General features: G+C 52.6%; 1 protein-coding gene across 1 annotated transcript in view; it reads left to right on the forward strand.

Moving 5' to 3' along the window:
• CDH22 (cadherin 22) overlaps nucleotides 1-22,991 on the forward strand; it is a 66,371-nt gene that overhangs the window by 9,313 nt on the left and 34,067 nt on the right. Inside the window, exons 3-4 of the mRNA XM_026503646.2 lie at nucleotides 12,172-12,291; nucleotides 20,115-20,282. Of these exons, the coding sequence (XP_026359431.1) occupies nucleotides 12,172-12,291; nucleotides 20,115-20,282 (288 nt within the window). The remainder of the gene's footprint in view (nucleotides 1-12,171; nucleotides 12,292-20,114; nucleotides 20,283-22,991) is intronic.

Raw genomic sequence — 22,991 nt, forward strand, 5'->3', positions numbered from 1 at the left:
AGAGCCCCCACGTGCGAGAAGACCTCAAGCGAGGCCACACTCCGAAGCTCACCTTCCCGTAGCGGCGGGACAGTGAGGCGAAAGGTTGGATGAATATGCCTGCTCCCACAGTGGGGCCCACTTAACCCCAGGGCTCCTGGGAGAAGCCGGAGTCATGGGCAGGGGGCACAGCCATCTTCTTCCCCACGGGGTTAGCCCAAGCACCCACACGCCAGGCTAGGCGGAGAGCAGTGGCCCTCAGTCCTAGACACCTCATTCCATCCCTGGCGCACTGTGGTGGAGGGCTCAGGGCTGCCCCTCTCTGGGCCTTCCAGTCCTACTGATGCATGTCAGAGGCGGGGGGGGGGGTGGTCTGAGCTCATGGGAGAGGGTGCAGTCAGTCCCCACTTCCCCTCAATCTTGGGCCAAATCTGGCAGATTGGTGGGTAGAGAGCCGGCAGCCAGCGAGGGAGAGGAAGAAGTGGACCAGAAATACGGGTGGGCACAGAGGGATGGTGGGAGGACAGGGAACAGTGAGGGCAGGGATGTGGGTGCAGGCTGGTGCACACGTGCACACACACACACACACACACAGGTGCACACGTATGCCTGGTGTACATATGCATTCACACACGTGTGTGCACGTACATGGCTAGTCCAATGGCACTTCAAGCCCTGTGCATGCATATGACACGCTCTGTGTTTGAGTGTCTCTGTGTATTCATTTGACAAGTATGCACGAGGACCTACTATGTGCTGGGCACTGGGAACATGGCATTGAAGAGGCAGACAAGTCCCCCTCTCATGGAGGGTACCTTCTGGCTGAGGAAGACAGGCAGTAAGCGAGTAAACAAACAGGTCATTGGGCTGGAAAGACTTCTCTGAGGAGGTGACAGTGAAACGGAGACCTGAGGAAAGTGAAGGGTGGGCCCTGGGGGAAGAGCATTCCCTGCAAAGGCCCCCAGGACAAGTGGAGAGGCGATCAGATTGTGCAGCTCTGGGGACCAGAGTCAGGGCTCTGCCTTTTGTTCGGAGCAAGCTGGGCAGTCAGCGAAGAGCCTTTTTCAGAAGAGTGACATGGTCTGACTTAGTTTCAACAGGATCCCATGCTGTTCTGTGAAGATCAGCTGGTGGCGGGGTTGGGGTGCGGGGCAAGGACAGAAGCAGGGGAGTATACTGTGATTACGTGGGCGGGAAAGGATGGTGGCATGGAACAAGGTGGGGCCAGTACGGGTAGTGAGAAGAGGTCGACTTTGGGATATATTTTAAAAGTAGAGCCAAAACCATTTGCTAATGGATGGGATGTGGGGTGTGAGAGAAAGACATTTCAGGGGTGACTACCGAGGTGTTGACTTGGGCAATTAAATAGATGGGATTTCCATTTGCTGAGATGGGAGGAGCAGTGGGAGAAGCCGATCTCGGGGACGGAGGGAAATTGGGAGTTTGGTTTCAGTCGTGCTGAAGTTGGAAGTACTTATTAGACAGCCTTGCAAAAGGCACTTCCCTATACAGGTTCAGTGGAGAGATCATCGGAAGTTGTCAGTAGCAAAGACCCATGGACTTTCAGGGCCTAATGATTACTTAGAAATCAATTTTGCAAATGGGGAAACCGAGGCTCAGAGGGGTGGTGATGTGTCTAAGGTCACACAGCAAGTCAGGGGCAGCTCAAGCCCCTGAGGTTCCCCCGTCCAGCAGCCTCTACTCACCGACTCAAACCTTGGCCCTGTCTCTGTTCATCCCAAATGGACCTGCACATTTCCACATGGAAAAGGCCAGAAAGGTGACACGAGGTGAGGCTGGAGAAGGAAGCAAGAGCCATACTCGAGGACTTGAGGGAATCATGGAACCTGGGAAAAACTTAAGCAAGGGAGCCATGTGGGCGGACATGCATTTTAGAGAGCTCCCTCTACTACAGTTTGGAGAACAGGTGGGGACAGGGGACTCCAGAGGGAGCCATCCACCGGGTGCTCGTCCATCACTTCACTCCCACTTCAACCCTGAGAGGTGGTGGGACTGATGGTGGCATCCCCATGGAACACATGGGAACACTAAGGCTCAGAGGGGAGAAAATGTGCCCACCGTCACATAGCAAGTCAGTGACTGAGCAAGTCAAGGCTTGGCTCCAAGACTGTTGGAGTGGCAAGAGTCCTTGCGTCACACTTGGGGGAACTGAGGCCAAGAGAAGGGCAAGGACACATTCAAGGTCACCCAGATTGTAGGAGGCAGAGCCAGCCCCCAAGTTCATGAGAATCAATCAGCCTGAGGAGCCCCTGCCCTGCCTCACCTTCCCCTCCCAGCCCACTGACTCTGACATTCAGCTCAGAAAGAGTCAGGCATTGGATTCAACTTGGACAAGCCAAAGAACCCAGGAGGGGGAGGGAGGAAGCAGAAATTAAATGAGTTTATTTCATTTAAGCAACTTTTTGAAGAGAAAGCAAATCTGACACCGGGGTGCTCGTGGAGACTCCAGGCAGCTTTGAAAATCGGTCACAATTACCAAGTCTCCTGATCTGGGCTGAGGAGGGTGGGGCCGACACGAGGCACTGGGGTCTGCGCAGCTTTGGAGATCAGAGGGAGCAGGGACACAGCTTGGGGCATGAAAGGCAGCAGTGCTCGCAAATTAAACCACTCACAGCTTTAAAAGGAAGGGAAGTGTGCCGGGGGCTTCCGATGAGCCACGCTTCTGAGGAGGGGCGCGCCAGCCCAGCTGAGCCTAATGCAGCCAAGCAGGTCCCGCAGCTGCCAGTCAGGAGGCCTGGCTCCCCACACGACCTTGGGCGAGTCCCTGCCTCTCTCTGGGCACCAAGTTCCCTTCGAAATATTGAAGGGGTTCATTCATGCAACAGATGTTTATTGAGTGTGTACTCTGTGCCAGGCACTGTTCCAGGCACTGGGGATTCTTAGGAAGCCTAGGTACAGAGCTGGGAGACAGGCGGGAAAGAAAGAAACAAGCCAATAAATTGCAGGCCCTGTGGTGTAAGTGCTGTGAAACCAAGGGAATTTGGCATTTTATTGGGGGAGTGCTATTTTACATAGAGGAGTCAGGAACGGCCTTTCTTTACAAAAAAGGGACATTGGAACAAAGATCTGAAGGAACCAAGGAGCTATGTGAAACAGTGGTTTTCATACTTTATTGTGCATCCACATTACTGGGAGGGCTTGTTAAAATACAGATTGATGCCCCTTTCCCCCCGGGGTTTCTGATTCAGCATGTCTGGCTATTAGAAATGTTTGCATTTTTAATTAATTCCATGGTGATGCTGCTGTTGCTGGCTCAGGGACCACACTTGGAGAATCACTAAGCTGGAGGAAGAATGTACAGGCAGCGGAAACAGCAAGTGCAAAGGTCCTGAGGCATAGTGTGTTTGTCACGTGTTAGGAATAACAAGGGGTCAGTGTCAGTGAAGAGAGGAGTAAGTGGGGGCGCCTGGGTGGCGCAGTCGTTAAGCGTCTGCCTTCGGCTCAGGGCGTGATCCCAGCGTTCTGGGATCGAGCCCCACATCGGGCTCCTCCGCTAGGAGCCTGCTTCTTCCTCTCCCACTCCTCCTGCCTGTGTTCCCTCTCTCACTGGCTGTCTCTCTCTGTCAAATAAATAAATAAAATCTTTAAAAAAAAAAAGAGAGGAGTAAGTGAGGTGGGGAGAGTGTCCAATGAGATCGAAAGAGGTACTGGAAACTGGATCACGGACCTTGTAGCCATTGAAAGGATTTCGGTTGTACTCTGAGTGAGATTCAGAGTCAATGAGTGATGTGATCCAACTTATACTTTTAAAGGCTGACTAGTTGGCCACCATGTTGAAAATGGACTATAAGGGACAAGGTTGGAAGTAGGGAGATCAGTGAGGAGGCAGCTGCAATCGTGTGGGCAAAAGGTGATGCTGACTCAGACCAGTGTAGGAGGTGAGAAGGTGTGGTATTCTGGATGTTTGTTGAAGGTAGAGCCAACTGGGCTTGTGAGGGACTGGATATGGCTAGTAAGAGAGAGACAAGGCAAGGATGATGTTGATGTGTGTGGCCTGAGCAGCTGGATGGATGGAGCTGCCGAGATGGGGAATGCTCCAGGAAGAGCAAGATGACAGCACAAAATTAAGACTCTTGGGCATGTTAAGATTGAGATGTCTACTAGAAATCCAAGTGGAGTTGTCAAGGGGGCAGTTGGGTCTCTGAGTCTGGAGGTCAGGAGCACGATCAGGGTCAGAGATACAATTTTGAAAGTCATCAGCAGAGAGAAGGAACTTAAAGCTGAGGGCTAGATGAAACCAACAAGAGAGTGGGTTTTGAGAAAAGAGAGTTAGACTAGACAATCTCTACTAAGAGAGATTGCTGGGGGCACCAGACCCCTTCCCACCAGTGTCGCAACCTGACCAGTGGACAGCAAGATTTCACAGGGTTTTCCTGCCCAGTTCAAGTCTACCTACTTATTAATGCCAACTATGTATAAGACGATGTGCTTGGCACTGTTGAGGATACAGAAATGAGAAGTTCCATCCAACACACATCTATTAGCCACTGCTTTATTCCGGGCACTGCAGGGGATGTAAAGATAAGTAATTGAATTAAATCCACAAATGTTTATTAGCACCCATTATGTACAAGGCCTCCAGTGTACTTGGCTCTGTAGGGGTTGCAAAGATGAGTCACCTAACTTAGCAAACATTTATTAGCACCTACTTTATATATATATATATAGCCCCAAGGGGAGAGAAAAATAAGCAGTTGCTTTCAAATCAATAAACATGTATTAGTGCCTACTGTGTACATGGCACTTTGCTAGGTATGTAGGGGATGCAAAGATGAGCAAGACACTCCCCAGACCTCAAAGTGGTGGCAGATCAGTTTCACCTCTGGGGCCAACTCTGGTCAATTGGTAGTGACTGTAAGGGTTGTGTTGAGAAGGAGTCTGAGGCCCCCCATTCAAGGTCAGGAGAAAACGCCGCAATCGATTAGTGATGTCTGCTGCGAGCAAAGGCAAGAGAATGGGGTGGTTTATTTGGCATAGGACTAGCATTGTTGGACCATGGGATTGGGGCTCAATGGGCCATGGAAATGGGCAGGGGTTCTGCCAGAGCGGGGTTCCCATGTATTCCAGTTCCTCTGTGAGCAGTGTCTTTAACAGACAGAAAAGGGCTGTTTTGTAGTACAGTCTGCACTTCTTGGGACATTTACTAAATAACAGCTGTCAGCCAACACTGCTTTCACAGAGCTATTTCCCTTTATTCTCAACAATCCTGGGGAATAAGCAGGGCAGGTATTACTGTCCTCATTTAACCAATGAGGAAATAAATGCAGAGGGAGATAAAGTAACTTGCCTGAGTTTCCAGAGCTGGACCCAGAAGCCAGAAGCAGAACCCAAGCCCCTTGCCTTGGCTTGTGTGGGCCACAGCCATGCACAGGGACTTGATACCTTGCAAAGCACTTTCATATCCCTGATCTCATTTCATCACCCTGGGAGCTCTCCGATAGTGTTAACATGCCCATTTTATAGCTGGAGAAACTGAGGCTCACAAGGGGAAGAGGATAAAATTGGAAGAGCACACTATCTGATTGCTGAATCCAGTGCTTGGCGGGGGGCGGGGCAGGGAGGAAAGGAGGAAGGCAGGAGGCAGTGTGTTCCCCGAGGGTCTCATTCGGGGAGGGCAGCAACAAGCTGGGAGCCTCTGATTGTCCTGTCTGCAGCCAGAGAGAGTGTGGCTCAGCAGCCCTCAGGCCCAAGCCAGGAATCAATTGCTGGCCTCTGCAGAGACAACTTCTAAAGATGTTTTTAATTAAAGTCCAGGAAGATCTATATGTGCAATATCTCCTTGCCTAGCAACGGCACTGGCTCTCACCACCCAGATCAGGGAGAACAGGACAGGAGATTTCTGGTGGGGAGAGGTGGCAAGGCGGAGCAGAGGCCCTGGCCCTCAGGAGTTATCCCCGTGGCCCAGGGAACCTGAACAGTGAAGAGTGGATCCATGCCTTTCTTTGTCGTTTCCATCAACAAATTATTCAACAAACACGAGCAACTTCTCTAAGCCAGGCCCTGTGTCTACATGGCAGTGGGTACAAAGGTGACAAAGCCACTATCCAGCCCTCAAGGGGCTAGCACACAGTGGGTGCTCCGCAGATGTTGGGTGACTGAATGGAACCGAATTATAAGCAAAAAATGTTTGCTTTCTGCAACAGGCAGAGGGATGCTATTGCAGATACTTACAATGTTGCTGTCCCAAACAAACAAGGTGACCAGACTCCTTACTAGAGGGTCCCATTTAAGTGTGAAAAGGACAGAAGAGCATAAAGGTCTCAAATTGGGATGGTAGGAGAATCCTCTCTCTCAGAGGGACAGATTAGATCCCCACACACATTCATGGGTGAGTCCATGGCTGGGATCTATGAGGAGAAAGGGAGGGGACAGTGTCCCAGAGGTCACTGGAGACTCTGGAGAAGCGTGTTGGCAACATAGGGCACCCTTATCCCATTGAGCCAAAATTGCTTCTTCTCTTTGTCCCCCTCCCACTCTCTCCCACTCTCCTCTTGCTTAATATGTATCTCTGCCTGTCTCTGTTTCTATATAAGTCTACTTTCTGACTTTATCTCTGCATTTCTACCTCTTTCTGTCGCATTCCGTGTTCCACTTTCTCCCTGTCTCTATGTATCTCTGCCTCTCTGATGCTCATCTCTCTGTCTCCGTCCTAATTTTTTCCCGTCTGTCTGGGTATCTGTTTGCCCACTTTCTCCCTGCCCATCTCTCTGAATCTCTGTCCCTCTGTCCCTTGTCTCTCTGTCTCTGACCCACTTTCTAGCCCCATCTCTTAGTGCCACCTTCTCTGTCACTTGTCTCTGGGTCTGCCTCCCTCCCCTCCTTCCCAGTAACCCCCCCCCCCACCTCTGCAGCCACGTTCCTGCTTTTCCTGCATATCATTAGGCTGCCCTGGCTGGGCGGCCGGAAGCTTTGGAGGCCAGCCCAGTGAGCCAGCATTTTAAGTGATGATCAAAGAGGGAGTTGGGGGGGAGAGTTTGAGAAGGGGTTTGTTTCCCGTGTAATCTGAACGTTCCCAGGGACTCGACAAGTGGTTTTTAATTTTTAATAGAAAGCATTCCGCGCAGTTCTGGCAGCAGCAGGGGGTGGGACTCATTTTTTATAAATGTTTGAGAAGCTAAATGTGAGCTGAGGGTTTCCCCAGGCCCAGCAGGGCAGCAAAGGGAGGTAGGGAAGAGGCACGGATGGTAATAATTACAAACATCTTCATAATAATGACACTTGGTCACCTCGTTTGAAGACTCTGTTCTTTTCCAAAGTGCTTCATCTCTTTCAACTCATTAAAGGGCCTCCCTCCTCCAGGGAGGCCAGGAAGATGTAGTGTTATCTCCATTTTACAGAAGGGGCACTAAGGCCCAGTCAGGTCAGTTTTCACACAGCCACACAGCCCAGGAGAGCGCCAGTATGACTTCAGTCCTGGAACTCCCCTCCGCACAGCACTGTCTCCTCCCTGAGCCAACAGGGGCTCCTCCTGGGGGCTCTGCAGCCCAAGTCTGGGTAGCAGTTGGACCTCACAGATAGCAAAGATAAGAGACAAGAAAGGAAAGAATTCTGGCTGGGGAGCCAGGCCATGGGTTCCAATTCTGACTCCATGACAAACCATGTCAGAGCCACCCAGATAAACCAGAGATGAGGGGTGGGCCTGCCCCCCTCCTGATACCGGTGCCCAGGCATCTCCTACTCCAGGCCAAGGGCACAGCCCCAGAGACCTTCTGACCATGCAGAGAGACAAGAGAGGAATAAACTACTGAGCACTGCTACATGCCCAGCTTTACTGGCCATGTAAATCCATCATTTCTAGTCCTCAGGGCATCCCTGGGAGGCAGAGGGGCCCCCTCTAGACTAAAGGTGAGGAAAGAGGTCAAACAGAGAGAAAGATTTGACCAAGGGCACAGCGTGAAGAAGTGGTGGAATCTGAACCCAAGACTCTCTGATGCCAAAGCCCACCCAGTCTCATCTCCTGGCAGGAGAGACTGACGTCTCCTGCTGATTTTGCCTGGGAGGAGCACTGCTGACTTGGTGGCATGTGTCGTCCTTGCTTCTTCCTTCCTGGTGTTGGTCTCAGTACATGCACAGTGAGTCCAGGAAGGTCACATGCTGGCTGCATAGACTTGGGTTGCGATCTTTCCTTTCCACTTACTAATGATAGAACCTGGGGAAAGTCACTGAGCAGAGGCTCAATGACTCAGTTTCCTCATTAGTTCAGTCAGGGGCTTGGTCAGTTCTTAGCCTGGGATGCACTTTAGAATCACTGTGGGAGCTTTGAAAAATGCCCTTGCCTGTGTTCCACCCCAGGAGAGTCCTACTGAATTGGTCTGGGGTGGGGGTCAGCATCAATTTAATTTAAAACTCCTGAGAGATTCTAATGTGCAACCAGGGTAAGAAGCACTGGTTTCTGTGATCTCTGAGGACCAGCCTTTCCACATCTAACATTCCACGTGGAACCCTGCTCTGAGATCCTGTTTACCCAAGAATCATTTGGGCAACACTTCCTATGCTGGCCTGAATAGAGGCCCTTAACCCCACGTGGCTGAAGAGCTGGCTGGCAGCACCACGGACAGCGACCAGCTCACCCTAGCCAATCCCAGCCCTGCTTCTGGAAGTCTGAGTTTGAACCAGCTGTGATGGGGAGAATCCTGAATGCAGTTCCTCACCATTCCCCTGCTTTCTCTGACTCTTCCCTCTCTTACTTGCCCATCCCCGTCTACTCCTATTGATTCCCCTCCTCCTACTTTATAAGGCCAGGCACATGTGGGTTTTGACATCAGATCGACCTAGGTTTGAATCCTGCCTCTCCTATTTCCTTGCCAGGTGAACTTGACCAGGTACTATTCTCAGTTTTGAACGTGGAGAACTATTTGAGTTCTCACAATGATCCTGAGAACTTGGCAATAATATTACCCTCATTTCACAAATGAGGAAACTGAGGCACAAAGGGCTTCATTACTTAACTTCAGTCAGCCTCATTTCTTCATCTGTAAAGTGGAAATCTCAATAAAGCTTACTTTAAGCTTATTTTATAAATTCCATGAGAGAACATACATAAAGGGCTTCTCATAGGATCTAGCACAAAGTAGTTATTCAGTAAACATAATCTATCATGATCATCGATTAATGATATGTAATAATGGGTTTCATCATTATTTATTATTAATTCACATTTTCACCCTTCACTGTGCATAGCAGTTTCCTCATCTGTAAAATGGGAATGATGCAAGATTGTACTGTGTTGGTTCGTATCAGCTCACAATAGACAAATATTGATTTTCTGTTTTGTGAGCCACTTGATCACATTGGTAGCCTGAAAATGGCCATGGTGAGAGTCTCTACACCATAGAAATAAAAAAACACTACAAGGCAGGGCATTCCTCCCCACGCCTTTAGTCCTCGGAGCCTATGGTTAAACATTTACCAGCATACAACTGCATCTACATCACAGAGTTGACCTGAGGACTAAAGGAGGGAGTGGATGTGATGGTCATTATAAAATACGGAACTACTGAATGGAGGGGGGGTGACCCTGAGGTGGTCCCGTAGCAGCCACAAGCACAGCACCCTTTTATCTGCCCATTCTGGGGAGCTGCTGACTTGTGAAGAAGGTAGGAGGGAGTCTGGAGCCTGGGGAGCCAGTGGTGAATCACTGACCCTTCACCAGCTCCACGTGTCGGCATTAACTGTAATGGCTGCAATAAAGAATCCCGGATTGGGGAAATGATTCCATCATCCCCGCAGGAGTCCCTGGGATGCAGCCAGGGAGAGGGAGAGTGAGAGAGGGAGAGAGAGAGAGAAAGATCAGCCATTACCCTGGGGAGTCACTCAGCCCGATATTTTGCCTTGCCCAAGGGGTGGGGGGAACAAGCAGAGGGGAGTGACAGGGAGACCCTCTCTCATAACAGTTACAACAGCACTATTTATTGAGCACCAACCATGAGCCTGATGCTTTATGTATCTTCTCCCTTCTCAGTATGTCTGTGAGGGAGGCAAGATTGTGCATGCCATGCCTCCCGAGACAACAACCTGCACTTTGAGTTCTTAGCATGGGCTGGGTACTGTCCGTGGTGCTGAACATGGAAGTCTGTTTGAATTCTCAAAACAATCCCAGGAGTTTAGTAGTACTATCATTTTCATTTCACAAATGAGAAAATTGAGGCACAAGGGGGTTTGTGACATGCTCAAGGTCAAACTGCTAGTAAGTGGCAGAATCATCACTGTGATTCAGTACACTGGGCCACCATCCCCAGAGCCACTCTGCCTGTGCTGACTCTGTCACGCAGGAGGGCTTTGACTTTAGAGTCTCTTGGGTTCAAATTCCACCACTCCGTCTCTCGGTGGTCTTGGTCAAGTCTTTCTACCTGTTTGACCTGTTTCCTCACCTGTAACTTAGAGGGGCCCACTCTGCCTCTCGGAAATACTATGAGGATTAGAGATGATGAATTTAAGTGCTTGGTGAAGGGGGACATGCAGTGGGTGCCAGTAGGAGTTTATTCCTTTCTCTTCTCTCTGTATAATAGGTGGCACCTAGAGTTATGTCCCTGGCCCTGAGTAAGAGACCCTGGGCACCAAGCATCGAGAGGGAGGGGGCTTGCTCAAATCCCTTCCCTAGCTTCTCTGGGCAACCCTGACATGGTTGACATGGAGCAGGAGCTGCCAAGGAGAGGCGCATTGCAGGGCCGGTTTAGGAGGCTTAGGCTGGGAGGGGGGACATGGAGAGGGAAATGAGAAATGCAAAAGAGTGAAAAATAAATACATGTGTCTGTCTGGAATGATCGAGGGCCCCAGGCTGGAGGCGGGAGAGGCGGGCGGCAGGCTGGGCTTAGCAGAATTGCTGCAGTAGCACTTCCAGAGCCTCACTCATTAGCCACGCCGTGAATGGGCCTTACTTCCCAGCATGCAGCCCTCCTGGCCTGGAGAGTCCAACCCAGCCCCAGGAAGTCTCCACCCAGAACCTCAGCAGGTCTGGACCCCATCCCCACACCAGCAGGGCATTCAAAGAAGGCATCACCTTGAGGTGACGTCTGGGTCTCATCCCCTTGGGTCATATCCTGAGCCCCCAAGACTCCCTCTTGGGTCTTCTACCTCACCCCCTCCCTTCTGGAAAGGTTCAGATGGACCCGAAGGCTTTGCCACCTCTCCATCCAACCCTCCCCCACCCTGCCCTCACCCCCATCCTGTCCAGCCTCACGTCCCAAGCCCTGATTTCGTCAAATTGAACATGATGTCAAATTAGAGCCATCTCTGGGACAGGCCGAGAGAAGCTCCCAGTTTAATGAGGCAGCGTCGAAAATCAATAACTTAATTGCCGCTGTTTGATGGACTTTTATCCAATTTATACTCCCCCAGCAGCCTACGTGCAGAGCGTGCAGAGCTTGTGGAGAAGTGTGTGTGTGTGTGTGTGTGTGTGTGTGTGTGTGTGTGTGTGTGTGTGTGTGTCTGGGGGCAGGGACTGTCTGGGCACCCAGGGGGAGGGGCGAGGAGGGCACCAGGACCCACAGCCAACTATTTCCCAAGGGGAAAGCTGGGTCTTGCCATCCTCCTGCCCCAGATCCAAAAGACACTGGCCTCTGAGCCCCAGTGAACTTGGTTATCTTTCTGGGCTGCCCAACCCCCATCCTGTGGGGGGGTGAAGGAGGGAGGGAAGAGAGGCAGAATTCCCTTGAGAAATCAGGAGGTGCTGGGATAGGTAGAAAGACCCCTGCTTTGGGAGGCAGGTGCCTGTTTTCCAGTCCTGGCTCTAACTCTGACCATGACGACTTAACTGGTGAAGACGACCATCGCCACTGCCCGCTGAGACTGGGCCCCATCTGCACTGAGAATTTAAAGTGCATTCCCTTAACCTCAAGAACCAAGGACCAGGATTATCCCCCATTTGCTGCAGAGGAAATAGATTCAGAGAGGCTACCTTCCCTTGTCAGATCCTACAGCTGGGAGCCACCAAAGGGACATTTGAACCCAGATCTGACTCCATAGTCACGCTTGTGCCATAGGAAGGCCTCAGATCAGGAAGCGGGTTGGGAGTCGGTGTGGGGATGGGGACTGTGAGGGGACTAGCTTCCAGGACCTCCAGCTTGGAGCTCCTCCCCCCTTGGAGCTTCCCCCCTTGGAGCTTCCCTGGGATGGGGAGGACAAGCACAGCAGCCCCAGGTGACCCCGTCTCGCTTGGTTCCCCGGGCCCAGGCACGTCGGTGATGCAGGTGATGGCCTCGGATGCGGATGACCCCACGTACGGCAGCAGCGCTCGGCTGGTGTACAGCGTGCTGGATGGCGAGCACCACTTCACGGTGGATCCCAAGACCGGTGAGGGGCGGGGCCGGGGTGGAGGGGCGGGGCCTGGGCAGGACGGGAGAGGGCAAGGAGGGCCGGGGGAGGGTGAGGGTAGGACGCGACAGGGAGGCGTCTAGCCTCTTCCAGGATTGCAGAGAGGGAGGGGCGGCCAGGCAGAAAAAGGGAAGGGCTGAGAAACAGAAAAGGATGGGGTGGGGAGTTGCCTGCAATACTAGCAGAGAAACAAAATGCAGGATGCCTCCACCATGGGTGCCCTGAAGGGACTTCAGAGGTCCCAACTAAGCAGCCCTCTTGTCCTTGGAGCTTAACCGAACCAAGTGTGTCTGCAGCCCTTAGGGGTCAGCTGGTGAAGGGCACCTTTTCAGTAGTTGTGAAAGCTCCGTTCAAAGGGCAGTCGTTAAGGATCTGATGGAAAGAGATGGAAACCATTACGGAAGAATGGCTCCTTGGCTTCTTTTCCCTCCCCCAACACCACCGAACACAGTCCCCACTTCACTTTCTCTGAAGTTAGAACCTGATTAGGTCTCTGAGGGGCCCTGCCTGAGGCAAGGGAGGGCGGAGCCGGAGACTGAGGCTCAGAGAAGTGAAGTGCCTCACGGAGGTTGCACAGCTGGGCATGCCTGCCGATGCCACTGGCCGGTATTCTCCTGGTCCCTGCGATGGGAGGGGCAGGGCAGGAGTGAGGGCTCGAGGGAGACCTCACACCATAGAATGTTTATCAGATGCCATCATGAGGTTTACAGTCCCGATGAGGGCCAGGGCCATAGGCATATGCAGGGGCCATTAGGATGCAAGGTTCTGGGAGGTGGAAGCAGCTGATCTCCAAAGGATAAGAAGGTGTTGGCCCGACCAGGATTCAGAGACAGGCATTTCAGGCAGAGGGCACGGTGCAGGCAAAACTAGGAGGGAAAGAACAGCCTGAGGCCTGAGGGGATTTGTAAGCAACTCAGGACTGGGGATGCAGGCGGGCTGAGATGGGATGTGGGCTGGCTGGCAGGGGCCTGACTGGGCCCGGTAGAAGCGAGGTTTAAGACCTTGGATTTTATTCTAAGGGTAATGGAGATAAAGGGTAATTCTAAGTGTTATTATTCTAAGGGTAATGGTGTGTCTGTGATCTGGGTTTTGGGTTTTTGTTTGTGTGTTTGATTTGTTGGGGTGGGGGATTGAGGATTTCAGGTTATGAGCAGTTCTGATTGTATTATCTTACACATAATATCTTTGTCATTTTTTTTCTCCTTGCAAAAGTAATACATTTTAGGAAACATTCAAATATTAAAGAAAAGAAAGGAAGGACAGGAGGGAGGGAGGGAGGGAGGGAGGGAGGGAGGGAGAAAGAAAGAAAGAAAGAAAGAAAGAAAGAAAGAAAGAAAGAAAGAAAGAGGAAGAAAGAAAGAAAGAAAGAAAGGTGCTTCCCACCCTCATCCTCTAATTGCCGCCCCAAAGGTAGCCACTTGGTGTATATATCCTATGAGATCTTGGACTCACTCACTTGAAAAATATTAAGTTTTTAAAAAATAGATAACACATTTCAAGGTTCAAAATTTAAAAAGAAGTCCAAACAGATATTTAGTGGAAATTCTTCACCCCTTCCTGTCCCCCAGCCACCCAGTCTGGGTCCCCAAGGCAACCAATGTAATTTTCTTGGGTATCTTTCCAGAGCTATTCTATGCATGTACAAGAAAATAGGTACATGTATTTGTTTTATTTTTTTTCACACAAATGGTAGCTATAAACACACACTCTACACACTGCTTGCCTTTTTCACTTAACAATACATCTTGAAGATTATTCTATATCAGTACATAAAGAGCTTCCTCATTCTTTTATTTAACAGCTGTTGTGGATACACTAAAATTTATTTCACCAGTCCCCTATTGATGGACACTTACGCTGTTTCCAATCTTTTGCTACAACGAACAATGCTACAGTGAATAACCTCATACATATATCATTTTGTGCTTTTGTGAGTATATCTGCAGGATAATTTTCGGGAAGTGGAAAAGCTGGGTCAAAGAGCACATGCATTTGGAATCTGGATAGATAATGTCGAAATGTACCAGATTACACTCCCGAGAGCCACACAGGAAGGCGCCTGTTTCCCCTCCTCCTCACCAACACTCGGGGTTCATTGATGACTTTTAGGCAGGGAAGTGACATGCTCAGGTTTTCATTTTAACAAGATCCCTCGGGCTGCTCTCTATAGCATGGCTCAGAGGCAGGAATTGAATTCAGGGAGACTCGGTAGCCTGGGGTGCCCAGCAGAGAGCCTCAAAGGACAAACACCAAGGCCTGCACCTTTCCCTGGCCCCCACCCAGACTCCTTAATCTGCTCCATCCAGTTAGAAGCCGGAGATAACACGGGCTTGGTGGCGAGGGTTAGTTGAGATGCTGAAGAGGGAGAATGAGGGATGACAGTGAGATCCTGCCAGCGGCAAACCTTGGGGACCTGGGTGAAGGTAGGGAACTAGATTGAGGGAAGAATCTGGGGGTTCCCAACTTTGGCGCCTGAGATAGGAGGGTCCACCATCTACGGGAACAAAAGGAGGAGTGTCGATTAAGAAAACTAGGAGCAGAAGAATTAGTGAATGTGCCCTGGGATCTGGTGCAGAGCTAATTCATTCCATTTTAGCCAAAGCAACTTTAAGAGGAGAGAGGAGGAGGAAAGAAACATCTAGAACATCTAGAAGGCCGTCTGAAATATGGGCCTGGAGCTCTCTGAATAGCTGGGACTCTTTAAGCTTTGGTTTCCCATGTGCACAAGAAGGATAATAATTCCCATCTCACGTGACTATCGTGAGGATCCAACGGAAGAGTTCCTTCCTTCATTTGACAACTCTTTAGCGAGTGCCTGCTATATGCCTGGCTCTGTTCTAGGCTCTAAGGGTGTGGCAGGAGGCACATCAAAGACCCTACCCTCCTGGAGCTTTAATTCAAGTAGGGAATACAGAAAATAAGTCTACCCATGTATAGCATAATGTCAAGTTGCAACGAGTGCTAGGAAGACACAGAAAGCAGGGTAAGGGATAGACTTTGATGAAGAAATCAGGATGGCCCTTTCTGGGCAGGTGACCTGGGGCAGAGTCGTGAATGAAGGGAGGGTATGAGCCCCTCAGTATCTAGGAAGGAACGTGCAGGCCAGGGGAAGAGTGAGGGTGTGACGTGCTCGGCACAATCCCCGGTACCTCCTGGCAACCCAAGGGGCTGCTGTGGCTACCGAAGCCTTCCTTCGTTCAGCCGAAGGAGGGGGCCCTTCGAGTTGATTCCCCTTCCAGAAAGGGAAGAAGAGACAGAAGTAAGGAGGGGCCAGGACTGAGTCTGGGAGATGGCAGGGGTGAGCAGATGGAGAACCAGACTCCAAGAGAGTGAGGAGGACAGCCAGGTTCTCAGAAAGAGCATCCCCCGCTGCAGGGAGTCAGGAAGAGGGTGGCAAGTGGGAGGCCGTGGAGAGCCCAGGAGGGCAGGAACAGCTCCCGAGAGGCCAGCGAGTGGGCACCAGGCAAGGCAGGTGAAGCAGCACAAATGAGGTCCTTGTCCTAGGGTCCTCCACGTTCTCAGTCTGAGAGGGTCTTTGCTGACATCTCCCAGGAAGGCCCAGATTTTCCCTCCCCTTGCCTTCAGCCCCACCGCAGGAGCCGCCCTGGTGCCATTCCCAGCCCAGCTCCATTTCCCCAGCCAGGAATATTCCGCTGATGCGGGTCTATATTTAGCAGCTGGTGCGAGGTACAGTCTGTTCTCGCTGTGCAGATAGCAGGGAGCAGAGCCGGAACCGGCCCTGAGAGGAAGGTGTGAGGGAGAGGAGGAGGCGGGGCTCCCTGGGGCCAAGTGCCAGAGGAGGAATTAACTTGTGTGCTTTAAAGGCCAGGCCTGCCAGCAAGCCCCCCACAGGGGTGACAGGGATGGCATTTGCGGGCTAATGAGGCATCGCTTGGGCTCCGGGGCCCCTTCTGCAGAATTTGGAGGGGACAGCGGGGGTGGCGAGGACAACAGCTGGAACGGGGGAGGGGGGGTGATGAGTGAGGACAAGGCTGCAGGGAGCTGTGGCCAGGTTCTAATTTTCAGCCCCCGCCCACCACCACCCCTGCAAGACTAGAAAGATGCTCTCAGAGACTCCAAGTTCTCTGCTGAAAATTCTCAACTGGGCCAGAGATGTCTGTTTTCCTGAGATGAATGAAACAAACCTTTGCTGAGTACCTTCTAAGCCAGATCCTGGGGTCAGGATGATAAACTAAGATCTGGTTTCTGCCCCCACTGGGTTTTTGTTCCAACTTTTTCTCCTCCAGAGAGGCCAGAAACAAACAATGACACCCAGCCTGTGAGAGGGGAGACAGGGTCTGTGGCAGTAGGTCAGGCAGTCCAAGTGTTTATTAATCACCTACTATGTACCAGACCCTATAGGTAAGATAAGGAGAAGGCTAGTAGGACTCTTTGCCATCCTGGAACTTATTGATCAGGTACCCAATCCAGGACTTAGGGCAGTGAGGGGGGATCATGATGGAATCCCCCAAATGGGAGACCTGCCGCTGGAAACTTTATCTCATTTAATTCTGTTAAAAGCCTTCCAACGGAGTAGCCCCATTTTATAGAATAGGAACTGAGGCTCAGAGGCACTCAACAACTTGCCCAAGGTCAGATAGCATGTAAATAAATGGTGGAAGGAAGACTTGAACCAGTCAGTCTGACCCCAAAGTCCCTCCTTTCTGCACGGCCTCATATCTGACTCGGTGGCCCCTATACATAGTACGTCCTCAGTAAGCGTCTAATAAATGAGTGAAAGAAGCTATTTGCAGGGCCAGAAGGTTTCAAGAACAACTGCATGGGCCGATTTGGGAATTTTTCCCCAGAGCCAGGAGAAAGGCACCAGCCCCCAGGGTGCTCCTCCCAGCGTCAGGAGGTGAAGTAGGGAGCAGAACACAGCAGGTAACGATATATGCCATCAATTCTCCCAACCCTCTAGGTAAAGTGACTTTGCCACTGCTCCCATCAAGAGGTGAAGTCTTGAGGGGTGCCTGGCTGGCTGAGTTGGTAGAGCATGGGACTCTTGCTTTCAAGGTCATGAGTTCGAGCCTTATGTTGGGCATGGAGCCTACTTAGAGAGAGAGAGAGAGAGAGAGAGAGAGAGGTGGAGTCTTGAATCTGGGAGCAGAAATGATGTTCTGCCCGAGTCCCACGTTAGGCCTTAAGAGGACTTGCAGCCTTCACTCTTCTCTCCCAAGACCCCATCTAAGGAAACGACCCCAGCCTGTTGAAGACAGGAGACACTCCAGCCGACAGCCAGGACCCCCTGCCAGACCTATGCACCAGGCCACACTGGGCCTTCTGGCTTGCTGAGCCTCTAGTGAAATGTGGCTGCAGGAGTGAGCCCAGGAGAGGAACAGGCTGGAGAACATGATTTCTCCATCAGATATCTACTGCTCTATGACAAACTGCCCCCAAATGCGGTGACTTAAAATAGCAACAGTTTTTTACTTGTCATTATCCTGTGGGTTGGCTGCGCAGTTCTTTGTGCTGGGGTCACTCGTGTGGCGACAGGCAGCTGGCAGATCAACTAGGACAGCTGGCGTGGCTGGCCCCCTCCCTCCGTGTGGCCTGCCGTCTGGGACTTTTTCTCAGCACAGTGGTCTCAGGGCTCCAAGAGGACAGGCCCCAGCACACAAGGGCTCATCAAGCCTCTGCTTTTTGTCACGCTTGCTGATGGCCCATTGGCCAAAGCAAATGCAGGGCCAAGGCCAGAGTCAGCATGAGAGGGGGTGACCCAAGAGTGTGCCTATCAGCGGGTGTGCTCTGTTGGGAGCAGTCGTCATCCCAGGCTGTCACTGGGTGGGATCCCAGGGCTGGGTCTGGAGGCAGCATGGCCTCTGGGTACCCACCTCCTGGTCTCCCAGAGATGGCATCTGATTGTCTACAGGGCTTCGTGACCAGTCGCCAAGTGAACAGAGGCTAGTGTCCCTACTTCCTCTGGAGCTGGAAGTGGCAGGGACAGCCACATGAGCAGGGCCTGCGGGTGTGGACCTCAGCCAGAGCCCTGCTCCAAGCCCTACTCATGAGCTTTCAGTGCACAAGCTCACAGATGCGCAGTGGCCCCAAATTCCAGCAACGCCTCTACTTTCAGGGAGGTCCTGCATGCAAAGCGCATGCACACAGCTTAGCCCGCAGTAAGGGCTCCCCGGGGCGGCTCCCCTCCCCGCCCTTCCGGCTGGTTCACTTAGGGAGCCCCTGTCTCTGGCCTGGTGGCCACTCCATCGTCAGTCTGTCTGTCTGCCCTCTACTTTCCACCCTCCACCATCTTTCCTCCCCCCTTCCCATCCCTGCGCCTCCCTGCTGTCTGGGAGAAGGGCTATTGGCTCTGTCTCTGTTGTTCTCTGCCTTCCTTTCTCCCCTCTGTTCTTTCTCCGGTGCTCTGTTCCTCTCTCTCACTGTCCCCTCCTGAGTGCGCATTTCTCTCTGGCTTGACCACTCCCCTCTCTCCTCTCTTTCCTTGCTCTTTAGGTCTCCCTTGCTTCCTGTTCTCTGTCCAGGGCTGCAAAGCCACAGCTGACAGACCAGCGGAGGCCCGGCCCTAACCTCATCGCCAGAAGGGCACCCCGCTCACAGTCCCAGTGTTGAGGCTGGTCAAGGAGGTCTGGGGTTGGTGGGGAGCACGCTGCTACTGGCAGCTGGTGGGTAGCATTATCCCGCCCAAAACGTCAGTAGTGCCAAGGTTGAGAATTCCTGTTCTGTAGAGAGGTATTGCAGTTGTCCCATTTTCCAGATAAGGAAACTGAGGTTCAGAGGAAGGGATTTGCTCAAGATCACATGGCCAAAAAATTGCAGATCTGGGCTCTTGATTAGGTAGACTACACATTTTCCATTATCTCCATGTGATCCCACAAAAGCAGGGCCACCTCCTACATGCCCTACCCCCAGCCCTCCAGCTCCACATACAAATACACACATACACGCACACACTGCAGCCTCTCCCCTCATTCTGGCGCCTTTATTGGAGTCTGGGGGCTGTTTGGGGACATCAGGAGTCGGAGATTGGGTTTTATGGGGCGCATCATGGGGCTGCTGGTGCATGACTCCACCTGGCGCGCAGGCCCCGGGCACCACCTGTCACCACCTGGTACTCGGCAGGTTGGAGCAAGTGGTGGGGGAGGCTCTCAATGCCTCATCGACTCTCCCCTCCACTTTGGTCTCCCACTGGCAGGGAGACAAGAAGCAAGCCTTCCGCTCGGCAGAATTAATCTTGCGGTCACCCCCATTCCTGCTGGCCCTGCCCCTCTTGCATCAACAGCTTGAGGGGCTGTCTATCAGTGATTAGCTGGTGCCTGGACAGAGAATCTAGGGCTGGGCCTGGGCACGGGGACCCCGAGGGCTGGGGGACGACTCCATCACGGAGAGGGGCGTGTGAAAATAAGAGTGTGCACATGTGTGGGTGTGTATGGGAGCTCGTGTGTTCTTGTGTATATACTACATAAGCGTGTGAGACACACCTAGTGTATGTATACAGGTGAGTGTGACTCCAAAGTGAGTATGCGTGAGCGTGGGTGTGAGTCCAGGGCACCAGGTTAACACGCGCCGAGCTGCTGCTCCGCGCCTGGCTCTGCTGAGGGCCGCTGACCGAGCGATCAAACAGCAGGTGTGAAGGTGCGTTATCTGTGTGAGCACGTGGCTGAGTGTGCGTGAGCGTGTGCGGCGGCTGCCGAGCCTGCGCCTGCACTGTCCCTACACACGTGTCTTCGGCATCCCCTCCTGGACTGGCCTGCACCCAGCCTCTGCCTGCAGAGGGGACTCTGTAGCAGCTGGCAGCTTGCGGGGGGGGGGGCATCCCTGGCCTCACTGTCACTCACCCACAGGTGTGATCCGGACAGCCGTGCCCGACCTCGACCGCGAAAGCCAGGAGCGCTACGAGGTGGTGATCCAGGCCACAGACATGGCGGGCCAGCTGGGCGGCCTCTCTGGCTCCACCACCGTCACCATCGTGGTCACCGATGTCAATGACAACCCACCTCGTTTCCCGCAGAGTAAGTGGGGCCTTCCCAGAGGGCGATGGCTGCATCTGCGTCCATCTGGTAGACCCCCAGCACGCCTCCCATTGGGCCTCCGTGGGTCCGTCCATCCTTCCAGCTGCCCACCGAGCTCATGCTTCCCTTTAGGCTTCCACCACAAGAGGGGCTTGAATCTGTCTGTCCACCTGAGTCACCCATTTCCCCTCAGTGCTCCTCCAATCACGCTTCTTGCAGAGGAAGTCCTCCAAGTTGTCTGATTTCCCACATAGCCCAGTAACACGGTTATCTTCCTACCCCTCACCTTGCTTCCTGCCGAGAGGGACCCCCATCTGTCCACCTACTCTAGCCTGTCACTGGCCCACCCACACCCCACTCCCGCTTACTCCATGTCATCTGCCACTGACCCAAGCTTGCAAAGGGAAGGGCTGGGGGTGGGGTGAGAGACACAGGAATGTAGACAGTGGCTGTGGACAGACCCAGGCCAAGGCCTGCCTGTGCTGCATGGAGAAGCGGGGTGCTGGAGTGACAGGCCTGTCCCCACGATGAGCCTGGAAGGCAGGGTGCTGTGCTTTTGAATTAGGAGGTCTTTCCACTCTCTGCCTCTCTTGGCACAACAGGGGACAGGGGGTGGTTCTCTGGCCGAGTCCCCCACCTCCCCATCAGCCAGTCCCTCTGTCCAGCCTTGGGCCGAGAGCCGTGCCGGGGAAGCCGCCGGAGCTGGCAGAGACTAAATGCCGCGGGGAGACGGGCTGATCCCTATCGGGGAGTCATTACTCGAGGTCTGCTGCTCTCACATTAGGCCCGCCACAGGGGACTGACCCCCGCGAGATAAGGGAATCCAATCCCTTAGCTGAGAGCGCACCATCATCGGGGCCGAGCGCCTCAGCCGGGCTCAGAGCGGGGTGGGCAGAGCCACCAGCCAGCTCTGTGTCGCCAGGGAGCCGGGCGCAGAAGCCGCCCCCCCTACGCGGATGGGGGAGCTTTGAGGCGCCGCGTGGAGGGTGGGGGCCACCCAGGCTTCTGCCCAGTTGTACGAGGCTCTGTGCCAGCTCTGAACGGGAAGCGGTGGGGCAGAGCAGAGAAGAGGGACCCCGGGCCCCAGGAAGACTCGTTTATTCATTCATTGATTCGTTCCCTCTTTATTTTTAACACTTCTTTGTTGTGTAATATGTATACAAACAGAAGACTGTAAAAGACAAATGTCCAGTTTGGCACCTAAGTATAAAGCGAACCCTCCTGGAGACCACACTCCTGGACTCCAGAAGCCTCCACGTGCCTTTCCTGAGCCTAACCGCACCCCCCACACCCCCTCTTCCAGAGTCAACCATGACCCGCTTTTGTGATCGCCGCCTCCTTGCTTGAGAGCCAGTTTACCTACATACTCATCACCAAACGCTGTAGCTTAATTTCACCTGCTTTTTTAACCTCAGATGAGCAGATCATACCATATAACCTCTGTGCCCTGCTTTTTTTTTTCTTAAAATTATGTTTATGAAATTGTTAAGTTGCTGCTTGTCCCTATAATGAATTCATTTCCATTGCTGCACAGTGTCCCATCATTTCTCTATTCAGTGTTGATGGACGTTTGGTTTGTTTCCAGTTTGAGGCTCTGAACGTTGTTGCACCTTGTCGAACATCTCCAAGTGCCGGTTTGCACGCGCGTCTCTGGTGTATATACACGCTGGAACACAACAGCTGGCTCATGGGATATACTCATCTTCGGCTTTACTAAACAAAGCCAAACTGGTCCCCCCATGAAATAAATGCATGTATCCACTGCAGCCCACCCTCACCAACACTTGCTGTTGTCAGACTCTTGAATCTGTGTTAACCCGGTGAGCGCAGACCCACGCTCCTTTTCATTCATTCGCTCCCTAGTCACTCACACATTTCATTTATGCGACAGTCTGGTGTTCTGCCAGGCTCGGAGAATGCCTGATGAATAAGAGATGTGGTTCCTGCCTCCAGGAGTTCACACCCCGGACAGGGGAGAGAGGAGAGAGCAGGGAGAGAAGAGGCAGAAACTGATAGGGAAAGGCAGGAATCCTTACTGTGGGATAAGCTAGGTGGCCCTGGGGCACAAGACTGGAGCCTGGAGGTCAGTCTGAGAAGGCTCCCTGGAGGAAGGAACATTCAGTAAGACTAAAGGAAGGGTAGGAATTGGAGAGGGCACAGCAGAAGGGAGAATAAAGAGAGGCGATGCCTAGAGATGAGGAATTATACAAACTTCAGGCAGGCTGAAGCTGGGGTCAGGGAGAGGGAGGCTGAGGCTGCAGAAGCCAGCAGGGGCCAGGCAGCGAGCGTCCTGTAGAGCAGGCCAAAGGGCTGTAGGGCTCCATCGCAGGGCAGCGGGGAGCTATGGAAGGGATTCCAGCGGGAGAGTGGCACAGTCAGCATGTATTAGAAACAGCCCCTCTGGCTGCCACGTGAGAATAATTCAGAGGCCACCCCTCCACACGAAGGGTGTCCAGACCTTGGGGACTCCAAGAGGCTCATCCTCAGCTCCACAGGCCCTGCTTCACCTGCACTGGCCCCTCATTTAGCAAATCACCCTTATCTCGACCTCAACTCTGGGAAGAGAGGAGGGTACCGTTTGTGTCCCATCTGGCCTCATTCCCTCGCATTTCTGCTCTGCTTCTCCCCTCTGGCCACAATGGCCGTCTTGCCATTCTTCAAACATACCAGGCATTGCACTCACCTCAGGGCCTTTGCACCAGCTGTTCC

This window comes from Ursus arctos, unplaced genomic scaffold, assembly GCF_023065955.2.
Source record: "Ursus arctos isolate Adak ecotype North America unplaced genomic scaffold, UrsArc2.0 scaffold_16, whole genome shotgun sequence".
Lineage (NCBI taxonomy): Eukaryota > Metazoa > Chordata > Mammalia > Carnivora > Ursidae > Ursus > Ursus arctos.